The following is a 15,811-nucleotide window of genomic DNA, read 5'->3' as shown; positions in this document are numbered from 1 at the left end:
GTCCTAGTCGTAGCTCCAGTTTCTGCTCTGTATCTTAAATCATGTCCTCATAAGAGACGTCGAGACGCATGGAGCCAGCCACCCGGATGATGTGGTTTCGCCCATATGCGGAAACTCCCCTCGTCCGGGTAACACTAGAGCGTACATGATTTTCCCGCCAGGCCATGAAGGTCACCGTAAATATCTTGAATGCTGCGTTAGAGATGGTTGGAACCTTCATTGTGTTGGTAACGATATAGAAGTGTTGCAGCCGAGGAAGCATCGCGCTTAAGTAAAGGCAAAGTGCTTGTGACTAGATCAACGAGCAAGCAATGCCAAATAACATGCCTACAATAGCTGATACCCATAACATATTGCGAGGATCTCTCGTAGCTGCTACAGCATCACCAGTGAGCTGCGTCAAGCCACCGGTGGAAGTACTTGTCGGTTGTCCAATGCCGAGAGTGCCACCGTTATTGAAGCCTTCGAAGGTGCTGCCCACGGTTCTGGTCGAAGTGATGGATACTGAGCCTTCAACTACGACGACAGGCGTCTCTGCTGAAGTGAGCGAGATCTCAACGCCACTGATCGTCGTCATAGCACCAGGCATCAGTGTCTGACCATTCGGGAGCAGCAGGCCACCTCCAGCGGTAGCGGGGATAAAAGAGTATCCAGAAGGAAGGGCTTCCGCGGTGATGGTCATGCCTCCAACCACAACATCGCTCGGTGATGAAGGAAGTGATATAGTCGTGGTACCGGCTACAATGGCTGAACTGTCGCGTGAGACCGTCACGGTGCCGATGACGGTCACCTCGCCAGGCACAAGTTCTGAAGCTAGCTCGCCTACATCCAAGGTCGTCTCGCCAACAACTACCATAGATGCAGCAGGCATCTGCGTTACTTCAAGCAGCGGTATAGTCTTGGTTTCTCCAATGACCACATTAGAAGCCGCGTCGTCCAGCGAGATGGGAACACCATTGATGGTAGTCACTTCTCCTGGGTCTAGTTCGGTGGCAATCTGGCCGACGTCAATGGTCGTGCCACCAATTACCACTGGCGCTGGTCGAGGCGCTGGAGTTGATGGAGGGACACCAACTGTCCGAGTACCATCTACGACGATGAATGTAGCGGAAGTGTCGAATGAGATCGGAATGTCGTTGATAGTTGTCTGTTGTCCCGGAGTAATCGCACTTCCCACGCCGCTGATGAAGATGGCTGAGTGTGATGGATCGATTACAACAGGGCCGATACCTGGAAGAGTCGTGGTACGAATCTCCCCAGCGATCGAGGTCATTTTGGTATTTGGAGGTTTAGCCGGCGAGGTAGGCAGTGCATCAGGAGGCAGCCCAGGACCTCTGGACGATCTTTGCACTGGGTTGCTAGCTGTAGGTTCTGGTAGGCCATGAGAAGTATCCTGAGGTAACGCGGGGATGCTTGGTTCTTCAATGGGAGCACCTGTAGTTCCTGGCTCTGTCGGCCTAGTAGGGATGGCATTCACAGTGCTCGTTTTAGTAGGCTCAAAAACAGCCGGGTCGGGATAATCGGTAATGAACAGTGTTGAAGCAGTAAGCATGGTACTAGTGAGAGTGATAGTGACTCCGGTTGTCCCAGGTAATGTCACGATATTGGTTACCGTGATGGCTGAGGTCACTGTCGAGCAGAATGTGGGTAGCTTCGTAGGTGTTGGCGTTATGGCCAGAGAACTGTTCTGGTAAGGGGACGTTCTGAGGTAAATTAGTAAGTTCCTGGTTTGTCCTTCGAGCACGTACGTGAAGGATGCTGCAACGTCGCTTGTCGCTCTCTTCTCGAAAGATACACTGGTCGTGACATCCCGACTTTCGGTACTGGTCAATGTTGTCCCGTTGCGCAATGGGGTAACGTGAACAGTAACAGTGGTCGAGTAACCCGTCACTGTGAATGGTACCAACGAAGTACGTGTGATGTCTCCAACAGTGGCTGATGTATCAGTCGAGATGTAGGTGATCGTGATGATGCCAGTACAATCTGATGCTAAAGGCGCGAAGCGAGCGATGTTTGCGGCAAGACTGAAATCTGTATTACATGAGTCCATTGGGCCTAGGGAAGATTCTACTGGTTCGAGGGCTACCTGTGAAGAGAACAGCAGCAAGCAAAGTCACCCTCATTGGGTACTGTATATACATGCTAACCAAAGGCCACCACAATGTTGAGAGCGCAAGACTGTAGTGGAGGTAGATTTTGCGTTAAGCGAACAGCGATGATTCAGACGGAAGTAAAGTGAGCATTCTAAGCGGCAGATCAATTGTGGTGATTTTCATGCCGCGATCTCAGGAACGGGCCTGAAATCCAACGTTCCCCAGCCTCATGAACGGCCCCCAATCATAGTCTCGGCACTCTTGTCGTGGTTGGTCAGATTCAGCCCCATTGTCTCGATTCGGAAACATACAATAAATTTTGATTGCTCGGCAGTGTAAACGGTGTAGAGCCCTGCAAGGCCCACCAACCATCTTCTTACATTTTTAGTTGTAGGAAGAAACGGTCAGCCACACCAGCATAGTGGGATTCAAGTACGAGCGCCCCAACGCATGTAGGAAACCATCTTCCCGGAATTACCTTCGATCTCTTACACATGTAAGCCAGCAAACTCGAGATCAGCCGAGATATCTTGACAACATGGCAAAAGCGCTGTCGCTGGCTGCATCTGGAGGCTGGCTCGGTAACGATGGAAGCTGGTCAACGTACACCCCCCTGTAGGCTTCAGGACTGCCCCAGGTTTATGCTGACTACAGTAGATTCCTCGTTGAAGTAGGAACACCAGCACAAACTTTCGCGGTATTACCAGCAATTCAAGCTCAGAATGTCTGGCTCCCAGTTGCCGATGAGTGCACCAGATTGCAAGGTGCCTCAGCTTCCTGTGGCCGCTCTCGCGGAGCGAGTCCTTTCCAACAACGTTATAGTCCTGGGTTTCAGGCGAACATGTCATCAACCTGGAAAGCCATCGGCCTTTATGAACTCGGCTTAGGGAGGAACTATGGAATCAATGGGAACGGCCTTTCCGGATTCGATAGTGTTGGAGTTGATGGCTTCACAATGGAAAAGCTGGCAATTACCGCATATGCCTCACCTGGCTTCTGGGTCGGCCAGATGGGCCTGTTGCCATTGCCACTAAATTTCTCAGAGACGATCAATTCGCCGTCGCTGATATCAGCTCTCAAAAACGAGGGTCACATACCAAGCCTATCCTACGGATATCAGGCTGGTGCCCAATACCGCGGAAGAAAAGTACCCGCGAGCCTAGTCCTTGGAGGTTACGATTTTTCGCGCTCTTCCGAGCCTCTCACAATCGACATTAATATCGTCGACATGGCCAAAGCTCTCACAGTGGGGCTTCAGGACATTATAGTGGCCAATACACTTAACGGTACGCTCTCGATGGTCGACAATGAACGAATACTCGCTCCGATCGACTCATCAGTTCCTGAAATCTGGCTCCCAAAGTCAGTCTGCGATCGCTTCGAGTCCGCTTTCGGTTTGGAGTACCACGATGGGACCGGCAGATATGTCCTCACGGATCAGGCCAGGGATCGCCTTCGTGAGCTTAAGCCGACCCTAACGTTCACCATCGGTGCTGACGCCGTGACGGGCGGTAACACCACGCTGATTCAAATTCCATATGAAGCTTTCGATTTGCAAATTGGATATCCCATCTTCGCAAACGCAACGAACTATTTTCCAATTCGAAGAGCAGATAACGAGAGCCAGTACGCGATCGGCAGAGCATTCTTGCAGGAAGCTTACATCGGCGTGAATTTCGAATCTGGTATCTTCAACGTCAGCGCTGCCAAGTGGGACAACTTGGAGCCAAACATTATAACGATCTTGAACAAAGACAGTGATGTAGGAGCGGCCCGAGGAGACTTGGCCGGTGGTACGATAGCCGGCATTGTCGTCGGCTGCGTAACGGCAATACTGTTGTGTATCGCGTGCACATGGTTCTTCGTACTGAAACCGAGGCGAAGGCGAAGGCAAACCACAGCGCTGGATGAACCAGACGAGAAGATAGCTCGGGACGCGCTGCATTCAGCTCCAGAGCTGATAGGTACCTCCGTTCATGAGTTGCCAGCAAAGCACGGCCATCACGAACTCGGCGAGGTGAAGATGGTACCTGAGCTCGGAAATGAAGAGCTTGTTCACGAATTGCCTTCGGAAGGCGGTCGATGAGAATGAAGTACTAATGACGCGTGCAAGATGAGGGCGCGACAATGACTAATGGCGCTAGTGATTAGCCCGGCGCGCTCCCCGTCTTGGTGCGTCGGATCTGCATCACTTCCTCCCATCAGTAGTCCAGAAGCAGACGCTTTTTTTGTCTCAAGTTGTTTCCTCGATACTATTGCCATGCGCACTACTTTCTTGCCTTGTTGCACGCGCGGGTAATAGTTCCTCGTTATGGTCGCCATAGCCGGTCACCCTCATATGGCGTCCCCCACTCGACGTTCCAAGGCAGGAATAGGTGCTGCTCACGTCCCATCACACAAGATGGAGAGTGACGACGATCTGGAAAATGATGAAGATGCGAATGTTATGCCAGAGCGAGCAATGGAAGAAGTGGAAACGCCTCCTGACTTTCTAGGCGGGCTTAAGTATCCGATAACAATACATTTTGTCTGCATCCACAAGACATTGAACTTCAAATCTTCCTTTTTAACTGATTTTTCTTACATCGGCTTCTGCCCATACGTAATATGAAACTGCACATAAGTATGTATACTCGGATCCCTAACCTCCCTCTTCGCGAGCGCAAGAATAATCTGCAAGTCATCAGCATTCCCTCCTAATACCTGCGTGTAACCCCTCAACATGTACGCTTCAAAACCTCCTTCTAATATCATAATCTGTTCCAACTTCCCTATCGTACGCAACCTTTTTGACCGCGGCCACGGGCCCATGGGTAACTTATATACCTCATCTTGCACGTTAGTGAAGCCTGCGTCTTTCATTTGCGCGGCCCAGGACCGTGGTGCATCGAGCGGGGCGCCCATTTTCTCTGCGATCTCGAAATACAGACGTCCTGATTCTACGTAGCCGCTGTTGGGCGGTATAGTGTTGTCGTCGGACAGGGCGCCAGGGATTGTGCTAGCTAGTTGGATCCAGCCACCTGGTTTGAGGTGCGCGTATGCTTGACTTATAAGGCGGGGCCAGTCGCGCACAGCAGTCATGAGATCGCGACCATGGACGAAGTCAAAGTGGTTTGGTCGGTACGGCCAGTCTTCTTCCACATCATCGATCTCAAAAACGCAGTTTGGTGGGACGAAAGGTGGTTGTGTAGCCGCGATGTCTACGCCGATGACTTCCGTGTTGGGATACTTGTCCGCCATGTCCATGGCCCATATCCCGGTACCGGTTCCTAGATCCAGGACCCGGCTGTTTGCATCGGCAAGGGTGTCTTCCGAAATGGGCGCAACATATAATCGATCTTTGAGTAGGAGAGTGTATTTGTGGTGTTGAAGGTCGTTGCGATCCAATTCTTTTTCATCTATTGGCATCCCATATTCGTGTTTGCCGTATGATGGATACAAACGACCTTCTATCTCCACGCCGCGTCTGACTTCCGATAAGATGGATGAGAGAAAAGAAGATGCGTCCGAATCGGCGTAGCTGCACAACGTCAACAGGATGTTTGTTCATGGTTCAGCCCAGCTCACCCTTCATCGGTTGAATATTCGCTAGTGTCATCTTGAGCTTCAAGTGCATGGTGCGCGTTGTTCTCCTGGTCAAACTCTGAAGAAGAACCAGCGTCAATTCCAGAGTCGAATGCAGAATTGTGCGCCGCGTTGGGCGGAGGGCTTCGTGCTTCGGGGTCTTCCTGATGCGACATTTCCAATCGACCTAATTGCGAAAAGGCAATTCCTTTGTCACACGACGGGGCCAATGATGACTAGCTGGTGGAGTGGCTGATAGCAAGGGGGTTTACGATGTGGGCGCAACGTGGTAATGTCCAGGATTTAGGGTTCTGGACCTCGGCCGTGACCAATCGCCACCGCTTTCGGCTGCCGCTGCCGTTCGGCAAAGACTAGGCCGACGAGGGGCAGACGACTTGTGCCTTGATCAGGATCGAGGACTGGCGTTCTCCATCTCCCAATCATCGCAATCGTTTTCTAAGCTCTATCATGGCGGCCGATTCCACTCCGAGCAAGGCTGCTCTTTCGCTCCTCGACAAAATTGCGCAACTCAGCGATGGCTTCAAGAATGGGAGTCCTGGCGCGAGAGAAGGGTTGCTGGACGCGTGTAGGGGGCTCATCGCGGAAGTCAGCAATCCATCTGAGAACATGCTGCAATTGTTATGGGCGCAACCCGCACATCTGAGCACACTTTGGATGGGCGCGGAAGTGAAGTTGTTTCAGGCCATGAAAGACGTTCCGGAATCTGGTGCTACTGTTGAAGACATCGCGAAGAAGTGCGAAAAGAACGTTGACCCAATTATCGTTGGGCGCATGCTTCGACATCTCGCTGCTATGGGCACAGTGCGCGAGACTGGTCCCGGTACCTTTGCAAACACTCCCACTTCTTCCGCGTTCGCCGAACAATCATATCAAGACTCAATACTATATATCGCAGAAAACTTTGCGCCGGCGCATCAATCCATGAAGTCGTACTTTGATCAGCGTGACTGGAAATGCCCCGACTCTAGCCTCGATGCGCCATTCCAGCATGCCTACAACTGCAAGGGAATCCATTATTTTGAATTCTTCCAGAAAAACCCTGAAGTAGGACGGCGCTTCGCTAGTATGATGGATTCTTGGAGCAAGGGACGTCCGCGGTGGTTCTCCAAGGATTACTACCCTGTCGAGGATCGGCTGATCAGCGGTGCCGAGAAGGATGTGCCGTTTCTCGTCGATGTCGGTGGCGGTTCCGGACACGACGTTGAAGGTCTGAGGGAGGCGTTCGAAGGCCAGATACCAGGTACACTGGTTCTGCAAGATAGACCGGAGATAGTCGAGCTTGCGAAACTCGGTCCTGGTGCGGAGGCGATGGCACACGACTTCCTGACCGAGCAACCTGTGAAGGGTGCGCGGGCATATTATCTGCATTCGATCATACAAGACTGGAATGATGAGGTGAATACCGAGATTCTCAAGGCCATCGTGCCAGCCATGAAGAAGGGCTATTCCAAGGTTCTTGTGAACGACTTTGTAGTCCCCAATCAAGGCGCGCACTGGGCGCAGAGTAAGTCTTCTGACGCAACGATATGATATGCGACTAACGTGTGATAGCTTGTCTCGACTGGGAACTTATGGCCAGTCTTGGAGCTCGACACCGAACGGAAGAGCAGCACCGACAGATGTACGAAGGGGCAGGCTTGAAGATGACGGGTGTTTGGCGCCATCCGCATAGTCTTGACTCTCTTATCGAGCTAGAGTTGGCGTAGACTAGTTCTGAATGGCGGTGATATCGCGGCTTATTGCATTTGTTGCCGTTGTGCGCCTTTCAGATGATCTCGATCTCTTGCTCTTCCTGCTCCCCATGAAACATATATGGGTGGAATGAAGGTGCACCACCGTCGTACCGGTACCAAGATGATCGCTCATAATAAACGCCAACCCTTCGAAAACGATGATCCGACCCCGAAATTGATGTCAAGACTAGGCATTTGTCTTCTATCTGTCCCCTATTGGGGTTTTCCCCGCTCGCAGAATCTACAACCACTCTTAATACCCTCTTTACAAGAAAACAATAGAGGTCTTTCACCTCCAGAACTGTGTCTGCATAATAGTTACAACTCTGCTGCGTAGGGCGTGATGGGTAGTCTTTCGGACACAATTCGCTTTTACGCTGGACACACGCTGTTATGCGACCTACGAGTCGTATGGATATGTTGTGTTTGTAGCCAGATTCTTGTAAGGGGATCGCGAAACCGTCAACAGGGGGCAAAGAGATGATAGTTGCCAAAATAAAGTCGAGCAGTCGATGCCCCGTATCTGGATCATAACCCACAAGACTTCCGATTTCACAATTGTCCAAGTTCGCCCATGACCATGAAGGAGCGATGTCAAGTCGTCGTGTTCCTTTGTTTCCGGAGGTGGTAGGTTGGACAATCCACAGGAGCTCTTGATGTAAGACCTCCAACCATAATCCGAATGACGCTCTCACGTTGAATCTTCTCTGAAGAATGGAAGCAACCCCGGCCAGTGCGAGCAACTTATCAGACTGGTACGACAACTGCTTTAAAGAATAATCGGCCCTGATATCCTTCCAAACTGTACACAGTTCGAGGTTCGTCTCAGGCTCCGAGATGTCGTGGCCCAACGACACTACTCTCTTGTACAGTTGCTTGGGAGAATCCCGATCAAGACTCCAGTGGTTTTTGACTCCACCCAGTCTTTCAAAGCCTGGATAGCGATCACATACGGTTCCCTCGCGGCATATCCAATGGACACCCTTGGGTCCGAAGTAGATTGATCTCGGTGACAGAAACAGTTCTTGGAAGCACCAGCCTCGAGAGTCGAGGTTGAACTTGCCAGGAACGTCGTTGTCGCGATCGCAGTAATTGGCACACATGTACCCTAGAGATTCTCCTTTTTCATCGACGAGACGGCACTCAGTCCACCATAGCGGATCACGATGACTCAGAAATGGCTGCGTGGTATCTGCAGATGCTCCGGCACAGATCGTAAACAGTGCACTAGAATAAACACCCTCCATACGTGCCGCTTCCTGGTGAAAATCCCCGTCAGACCCTTGCATGATACATATCGCATCTATCCACAGGTAACGCACGGACATAGCGCGACAGACTGTAGTAGCATCTTGCGCAACCCTGGACAGAGACTCAAATGGAATTCCCCTCTCGAGTTCTGAATGATTCTTTGATGTGAGTTTCAGCTGGGGTACAGTCCCCCAGCAATAGCTCAGTGCTGCATATGGCGCATGACCAGTGGTGCTCCCAGCAACCAACCTGATCTCATCTGCGTCTCGCGTTCCAAGATCCAACAGTCTTGTTGGTTTAAAATGCCTTGAATTCATGCAGCACTCAGGATGGTCCGTTGAGCATATCCGTAGCCACCTCTTGATTGATGCAAAACTTTGATCCGATCCCGTGAAGGCTGATAGGAACTCTGGTAATACATATCTGTTGTTTGTACCTCGTCTATTGTGGTTCAGCTTCAGAATGCTGACTGGTTCGGCTATGGGATTCCATTGATTAAGTCCAAGGCAGGTAGGGTCACCGCGATTGAGGTCATGGCCGAAAGTTAACAACACGTTCATCAGGAGCGGGCGGGTAGCCTTATCGGGATATCCATTTAACTTCTCCAGAACTCTTTCAATTGTTCTTAGGCCATGAAGTGCAGCAATACCTCCGATAAAGACTGCGCAAAGATGACATCGTCGTTCCAGTATACCATCAATGAGAGCTTGCAGATTTGGGTAGTGTTCGACCAGGAAGTCATGCTTGACGCCTTTCTTAATAATCGTTGTTAGTTGCCTAGTGACATTCTTGCAATACTGGCATAGCCAGTAAGGCATACCTGGCTGTTCGATGGCAGATGACATGTCGAATATCGAGATAACGTCGTGATCAGATCGGAGAAAGTAGAGATGAGTAGATTAAACGTTGTACAATGCAGAAGTGAGCAGACTGAGGGAAGGCTGGGCTGACAGAAGCGGGGTCTATTCCGCATACGGACATGCATCTCTGTGGCACGGGCGAGTAACGATTGTGGAAAAGCCTCGGAAGGTTGTGCTTCTCCGTACACATCAAAACAAATTCAGACAAGGCAAGGCTGAACACCTTGGATAAGAGTGAATGAGTGTCGAGCGATCCTCAAACATCACTCCACATTCGTCGTGGTGGCCGACGAGACACTCATATCCCCCTTGGAATGCAACAAACCCCTCGGCACCCACCCCAAATTCTCTATAGCCGTAGGAAGCGAGCGACCAGCCTCCTTCCCACGATATCCCCTTAGCTTATCCACCGCTCCCTCAACTCCCGTCTCAAGTCCGCACCGTTCGAACCAAAGACGCTACAAACATGGCGCAGAGCTGACATTGCGATTGCTAGAGGACGCTGTCGATGAAACATTTGCACATGCTTGGGTAGTGCTCAACGAGACAGTCGTGTTTGAGAGCGTCGTTTAGAAAAATAAAAAAAAAGGTCCCAGTTCCGTCAGGACCCGATCGCACCAGAGAGCGTAGATGGTGAGATATAACAAATGCAGCCTCGGTGTCAGCCGGCATTGTGGGTATACTTCAGGGTTGTGTTTACATGATGGGGGGCCTGTGAATAATAGCGCAGGTGATCAGGCCTGGAAATGGCATAGGTGATGAAGTTTGAAGATGCATAGATTGGTTAGGTTCAAAGAGGCAGAGATCATCAGGCCCGAAGAGAAAGAAGTGACCAGGGTTAAAGAACGCTGCGATGACACAAGTGGGGTATCATCCGCATCTGGGCATGCGTCTCGAAGGTGTGGAAGGAGCGACCCTCTGAGGCGACTCCGCTGCAGCACAAGAGAATAGAACACCAAAGTTCAAAACCAATACAACCATTGTGAGACATCGTAATATCGGGGTATCATTTGAATCATAAACTAACTAATCCTTTTGACCTTACGTGGTCTTTTGCCGCTTCTTCGCCTTAGCCAGCGCCTGCGTTATCGCCGCAAGCTCTTCCTCGACCTGTGCATCGTCTTCACTTTCCTCATCATCTTCAGCTTCACCGCCTTCCTCGTCGTCGGACTCCTCTTCATCATCATCATCATCATCTATCTCCGCGCCATCTTCATCGCTGAAGCCGCTAAAGTCATCGTCATCGTCGTCGCTCTCGTCTTGCGTCGCACCGGTGGCGTCTGTCTTCGCAGCCACGCTTCCGGCAGCCTCGCTCTCACCACCACGCTTCCTCTTCTTGCTCATCTCGCCCATCAGGCCTTCGCGCTTGGGGTTGATGGGTCCGCTCACATCGTCACCCTCCTTGTACGGTGGTGGAGTGAACCATGGAAGCTTTCCTCTTATCCAGTCGTTCAGAACCATCTTGGCAGCACCGTCAATGTCGGCTTCACCGCCCTTGAGCAGACGACCACTCTTCCTGCACAGTAGCTCCAAAAACGCGACGGCATCGTCATTGTAGTCGGATGCCTTGATGTCGTACGTTCGCTGGAGATGACGCGGTTGTACCCGCTTCAAAACCTCTTCAATGTACTGTGCTGGGTACTCGACGTTTTCAACACGGACACTACCGCGGAGCAGCAGGTCCTGGTCGGTATCGTTCTGGTTCGGTGGGACGATACCAGGACAGTCGATCATGTAAATGCGCTTCATCAAAGTGATGTATTGCCAGACCTTGGTCTCACCAGCGATGGGCGCAACAACGCACACCTTCTTTTTCCGCAGAGTGTTGATGATGGACGATTTACCAGTGTTGGGATAACCGACCATGCCCACGGAGACTTGTTTACGATCGCTGTGGAGAGAGCTGAACTGTCGGAGAAGGGCGATCAAGGAACCTTTACCGAAGCTGTTGTTGATGGAGGCGTGGAAAGCAAGTGTGGGGAACTCCTTGCTAAGGTGGCGTACCCAGGCGGCCTGTCAAGTGTCAGTGCTTGGCCATCAACTTGACATGATAATGTGCATCGATGATGGAATGTGCGAAATATTACTAAGAGTACCGCCATGAAGGGGCCTGCGAGTGCAGAGACGGTCCTCAACTCAAACAAATCACGCGTGACTCTATTGATCGGCAACCAAGACGGTTGCGATCGACCCGCAATCAAGACGATTTTGGGACAGCGAGCCACTTTTGATCTTCCCAACTTGTAACAGAACCGTATTCATGGAATAGGAGTAGGTCCTTGACTTAAGGAGGGTGTGTGGATGGTGGAGGAGTGGAGTGTGTAAGGGGAAGTGAACTTACAGCAACCTTGGAAGGAACAAGATCGACCTTGTTGAGGACGAAGACCAGATGCTTGTGAGGTGCCTCAGTACGGATGTACTTTTCGACGGAGCGGCAACGGGTTCCATCAGGATCACGGGCGTCTAGAACGTGTAGAATAACATCGGACGAGTCGATGACCTGGAGAATTGATTAGACGTGGCTCGATGGATACATGGCTTAGGTCTTACCTTGTACAGCTCGTTCCAGATACGCTTCGAAGTACCCTTCATGAAGATGAACTCGCGCGCGGATGTAAGCTCGCCGTTGGGGTTGTCATTGAAAGACTCGTTGGTCTCTGCCTCGCCAGACGTGCCCGACAACAGCTTGGCCTGCTCGAGGCGCTCCACGTATGTGTCGTGCATGCTTCCTGTGCGACCAGCAAGATCCTCAATAGAGCTGAAATCAAGCTTCGGTCGTTTCCGCTGAGCTTTGGGGCCAAAGGTTTCTGAGAAAGGCTGACTGCCGACGGCAATCTTGGCAGCATGCTGCTTCAGGCCGGGGATCTGGCCTGGTGTCTCGATCAAGCTCATGGGGAGCTTGTTGCGCTTCATTAAGAAGGTGGTAGGGTCGGAGGCTTGCGCCTGTACGGCCGAGCGGAAGCTGTCCAGTGCATCTTGCGATATTACTCGCGTGTTGTTGAACCACTTCCTGTTGGGCTCGACACGGGCGACAGGCGCATCGCGGTTCTGGTAGACAGCAGCCTTGGTGATGTCTCCCTTGGCGTTGCGCTGAGCTTTGCCATCTGTGAGGCGCTTGAGGACCTTGACCTTCTTCGCATCGCTAGGAAGCTGTTAGTGGAAGTGTGCTGGGAAGAAGTTTGCTGGCGCAAAGAAAGAAAGGAAGGCGCAAGAACATACCGGTAGAAGTTGGTGCCCTTGACTTTGACATTGCCCATGCCATCGCCCGTCTTGCCCTCGCGCTCCTTGCGGACCTTTTCTTTCTTCTGGACACCCATTGCGACTGCTTCCTGGAGTTTGTCGAGTTGGTGGAAGAGTGAAGGGTACAAGTTGGCGAGCCAGACTTTTTTCCAGTAAGATCACGCTAGCCGCGGCTGGGGCACGCTAGTGAGTGGGACACAAGGGCCTTGGCACCGACAATTTCGAAGCACGCGCGACGACACCACCGCAGCACCTCCGCATCCCAGTGCAAGAGGCAACACCGCTGCAATGCCGCCAAGGATACCTGTCGCCAATGGCTGGAGTAGCAGTCTATGTGTGCGGTCCTTCTCCTCCACGCCCACAGCCCTCGCCCTCGGTCCGCAATCCCCAAACTACATCGAGGTTCCGAAGCCGCTGCAGCCCACGTACCCGGCCAAGCCCACGGTAAAGGGCCATCTGCCTATTCCCCGAGACATCTTCAAGACGAGGAACAAGCATCCAAAGGAGTCGGACATCTTCATCGGCAGGAGCACAAAGGAACCCAAGGAAGTCAAGGTTCCTGGACCATACAGCCGGGATGCCGACTACCGGTTATACAAGCAGCGACTGGCGGAAAAGAGGAGAGAGAACTTGAAGGAGGGTGTCAAGGAGCTGCACGAGCGCAAGGTCACATCAGAAGCACAGTACCTGGCCAAGATCCAGGCCATTGGCGCGAAGAGGCGGGAGCTGGCCACGGCCCCGCGTCGCGAAGTCGACATCTTGACCGAGACATCCGTTGCCAAGGGCATTCGCGACTTCCTCACCGACAGCCTTCCTCCCCGGCCAGACATCACCCAAGCCCGCAAAAAAGCCTATGAACGCCGAGTAGCCAAGATACAACAAGTCCGCGCATCTCGCCTCCACGATCTATACACCAACGCGCGCGAGTTCATCGTAGACGAGCAGCAACTGGACGAGGCCATAGAGGCGGCTTTTGGTACCGAAGATGCGCCCGTAGGCTGGGATCACAAGGGCGTCATGGGCCCACGCGCCGAGGGCAAAGAGGGTCTCAGCCCGTGGCATGGACCCCTACCCGAGGGTGTGGGCGACATGCTCAACAAGCTCAGGGGAGGCGAAGGGGTTGGCCTTGCCAAGGAGCGCGTCAAGAAGGTGGCCGAAGAGCTCACTGGCGGCAAGATGTAGGGGCCGCACAGGAGCCGTGTATTAAATACTTATGTGTATACCAATGCTTGGAAGTTTTGAACGACGTAATGAAATTGCATGTGCGGTTTTTTTGACGTTTGAAGTGAATGGCTTCCTCACTAACCGCCTACAGTGAGAGTGTTTATCAAAGTCAGTCAAGAAATCTAAGAAGAGTTTTGTTTGTGGATGCAATCTACATGGTCGTTTCGCAATTCACGACAAACGCCTCATCTTATCTTTGGTACTCTGTCTCGCCTTTTGACGGTCTACTGATCGCTACCCGTATTCACTCTCTATCTTTGAGCCTGAATTGCTCAACTGGAAGCGGTCATTTCGAGTCCTCACCTGGGGTACGATCTAGCAACTAATCCAAGCGTTTGCACAACGCTCACTTGTATCAAGTACTAATCAACACTAGATGCACGCGGTAATTGATCACGTTTCTACTCTCACTACACCCTCTTCTCTTAGCAGCCCCTTGACCGGATCCGCTCACTCACTACGTCAAATCCAACTTCACATCTTCTTCCACGACCGTTTACTCTACATCTCTAACCACTCTCCTCAGTTCCCTCCCACCAGCAAGACTTCAGATCACCATGAATCGTTCCCTACTCTTTCCACTCTTCCTCCTCCTCTCAGCCCTCGCCATCGCCAACCCCCTCCTAGATAATCCCAACGCCACTTCCACAGGATCCAGCACAAAGCATGATCCGCTCGACCAGAAGCCCGCCCACGAACGTCGCGGCATCGCCTACAACGATGTCAAATACGCCAAGTACTTCCAGTATGACCACCACGACCACGTAACCTGGCGCTACAACTGGGATTCCTCGAGCCTGCCTTCTGATGCGTGGTTCCGATATGTACCCATGCTGCACAGTCTGAGGGACGATCATACAAGCAAGTGGAAAGACAACGCGGAGGCACAGGCGAGGTTGAACTGGGGACAACAAGAGATGGCGACGTGGTTTCTGGGATTTAATGAACCAGATAACTGCATGTGAGTAAACGAACTTCCTTATATTAGTGAAAGTTGTGGTACACTGGCGGTGGTCGTGATACTAATGATTGATCAGTCCTGATGCAGGCGGCTCCTGTATCGACGTTCCCACCGCCGTCGCCGGCTGGAAGAAACACATGCAACCCCTCTCAACCTTCAACAGCAAAATCTACCTCGGCTCACCAGGCGTCACAAACGCCGCGCCATCCGACACCCAGGGGCTCGGCTGGCTCGAGAAGTTCTTGGAGACGTGCGACGGATGTACCGTCGATTTCATCAACCTCCACTGGTAAGCCCCCTCGTCATTACACGCTACGCTCAACGTATCTTAACAACTCACCGGATACCGTATCATGAGGCTGACGATCAGATTCCCAGGTACGGACGGGCCCGCGACGCCCAAAACTTCAAAGACCACATCAATGACGCCCGCAAATTCGCCAACGGCCTTCCTATTTGGATAACCGAATTCCGCGCTGATGGCACTGACGATGAAGTCAAATTATTTCTAGACGATGTGATGCCTTGGATGGACAACTCACAGGACATCCATCGGTACTGCTACTTCATGGCTCGACCAGGTCCGGGCATGTTGATCAATGAGGCGGGAGATGGGCTGAGTGATATCGGAAATGAGTACAACCTTTACCACGTACATCCCGGTTCGGATGTAAAAGGCGCAAATGGAGAGAGGTGGTGGGAACAGGATCGACCAGCTTAAGATGACGGGAATTGCTAGAGCGAGAGGTGAACATCGTACATCGAGACAAGAGGGTTTTGTCAAGGTATCCGGAGTTTTAAAAGAGACATTAATATGAATCGGTATTTAGAGTTCTATCTTCATGAGTGTGGGCCATTAGTTAC

General features: G+C 51.8%; 8 protein-coding genes across 8 annotated transcripts; 4 read left to right on the top strand and 4 right to left on the bottom strand.

Moving 5' to 3' along the window:
• Nucleotides 1–292: 292 nt before the first annotated feature.
• GT037_010777 (uncharacterized protein) lies at nt 293–2,050 on the bottom strand (the record flags this gene model as incomplete). The annotated part of the gene is made up of 2 exons (XM_038935824.1): nt 293–1,703; nt 1,749–2,050. The coding sequence occupies 2 exons, from the start codon at nt 2,048–2,050 to the stop codon at nt 293–295; spliced, it is 1,713 nt and encodes a 570-aa protein (XP_038781594.1).
• A 581-nt stretch (nt 2,051–2,631) lies between these two features.
• On the top strand, nt 2,632–4,179 carry GT037_010776 (acid; the record flags this gene model as incomplete). Its single annotated transcript, XM_038935823.1, has 2 exons — nt 2,632–2,708; nt 2,751–4,179. The coding sequence occupies 2 exons, from the start codon at nt 2,632–2,634 to the stop codon at nt 4,177–4,179; spliced, it is 1,506 nt and encodes a 501-aa protein (XP_038781593.1).
• A 494-nt stretch (nt 4,180–4,673) lies between these two features.
• Nucleotides 4,674–5,833, bottom strand: GT037_010775 (uncharacterized protein; the record flags this gene model as incomplete). Its single annotated transcript, XM_038935822.1, has 2 exons — nt 4,674–5,613; nt 5,661–5,833. The coding sequence occupies 2 exons, from the start codon at nt 5,831–5,833 to the stop codon at nt 4,674–4,676; spliced, it is 1,113 nt and encodes a 370-aa protein (XP_038781592.1).
• Nucleotides 5,834–6,125: 292 nt separating this feature from the next.
• Nucleotides 6,126–7,384, top strand: GT037_010774 (O-methyltransferase; the record flags this gene model as incomplete). Its single annotated transcript, XM_038935821.1, has 2 exons — nt 6,126–7,182; nt 7,230–7,384. 2 exons carry the CDS (start codon nt 6,126–6,128, stop codon nt 7,382–7,384), a joined length of 1,212 nt encoding a protein of 403 aa, XP_038781591.1.
• A 59-nt stretch (nt 7,385–7,443) lies between these two features.
• Nucleotides 7,444–9,222, bottom strand: GT037_010773 (uncharacterized protein; the record flags this gene model as incomplete). Its single annotated transcript, XM_038935820.1, has 1 exon — nt 7,444–9,222. The coding sequence occupies one exon, from the start codon at nt 9,220–9,222 to the stop codon at nt 7,444–7,446; it is 1,779 nt and encodes a 592-aa protein (XP_038781590.1).
• Nucleotides 9,223–10,563: 1,341 nt separating this feature from the next.
• GT037_010772 (ngp1nt-domain-containing protein) lies at nt 10,564–12,839 on the bottom strand (the record flags this gene model as incomplete). The annotated part of the gene is made up of 4 exons (XM_038935819.1): nt 10,564–11,535; nt 11,864–12,022; nt 12,073–12,664; nt 12,742–12,839. 4 exons carry the CDS (start codon nt 12,837–12,839, stop codon nt 10,564–10,566), a joined length of 1,821 nt encoding a protein of 606 aa, XP_038781589.1.
• A 211-nt stretch (nt 12,840–13,050) lies between these two features.
• On the top strand, nt 13,051–13,944 carry GT037_010771 (uncharacterized protein; the record flags this gene model as incomplete). Its single annotated transcript, XM_038935818.1, has 1 exon — nt 13,051–13,944. One exon carries the CDS (start codon nt 13,051–13,053, stop codon nt 13,942–13,944), a length of 894 nt encoding a protein of 297 aa, XP_038781588.1.
• Nucleotides 13,945–14,543: 599 nt separating this feature from the next.
• Nucleotides 14,544–15,668, top strand: GT037_010770 (uncharacterized protein; the record flags this gene model as incomplete). Its single annotated transcript, XM_038935817.1, has 3 exons — nt 14,544–14,947; nt 15,024–15,236; nt 15,326–15,668. 3 exons carry the CDS (start codon nt 14,544–14,546, stop codon nt 15,666–15,668), a joined length of 960 nt encoding a protein of 319 aa, XP_038781587.1.
• Between the last annotated feature and the right edge of the window lie 143 nt (nt 15,669–15,811).

This window comes from Alternaria burnsii (assembly GCF_013036055.1).
Source record: "Alternaria burnsii strain CBS107.38 chromosome Unknown 733, whole genome shotgun sequence".
NCBI lineage: Eukaryota > Fungi > Ascomycota > Dothideomycetes > Pleosporales > Pleosporaceae > Alternaria > Alternaria burnsii.
This window is presented reverse-complemented; position numbering and strand designations above follow the sequence as displayed.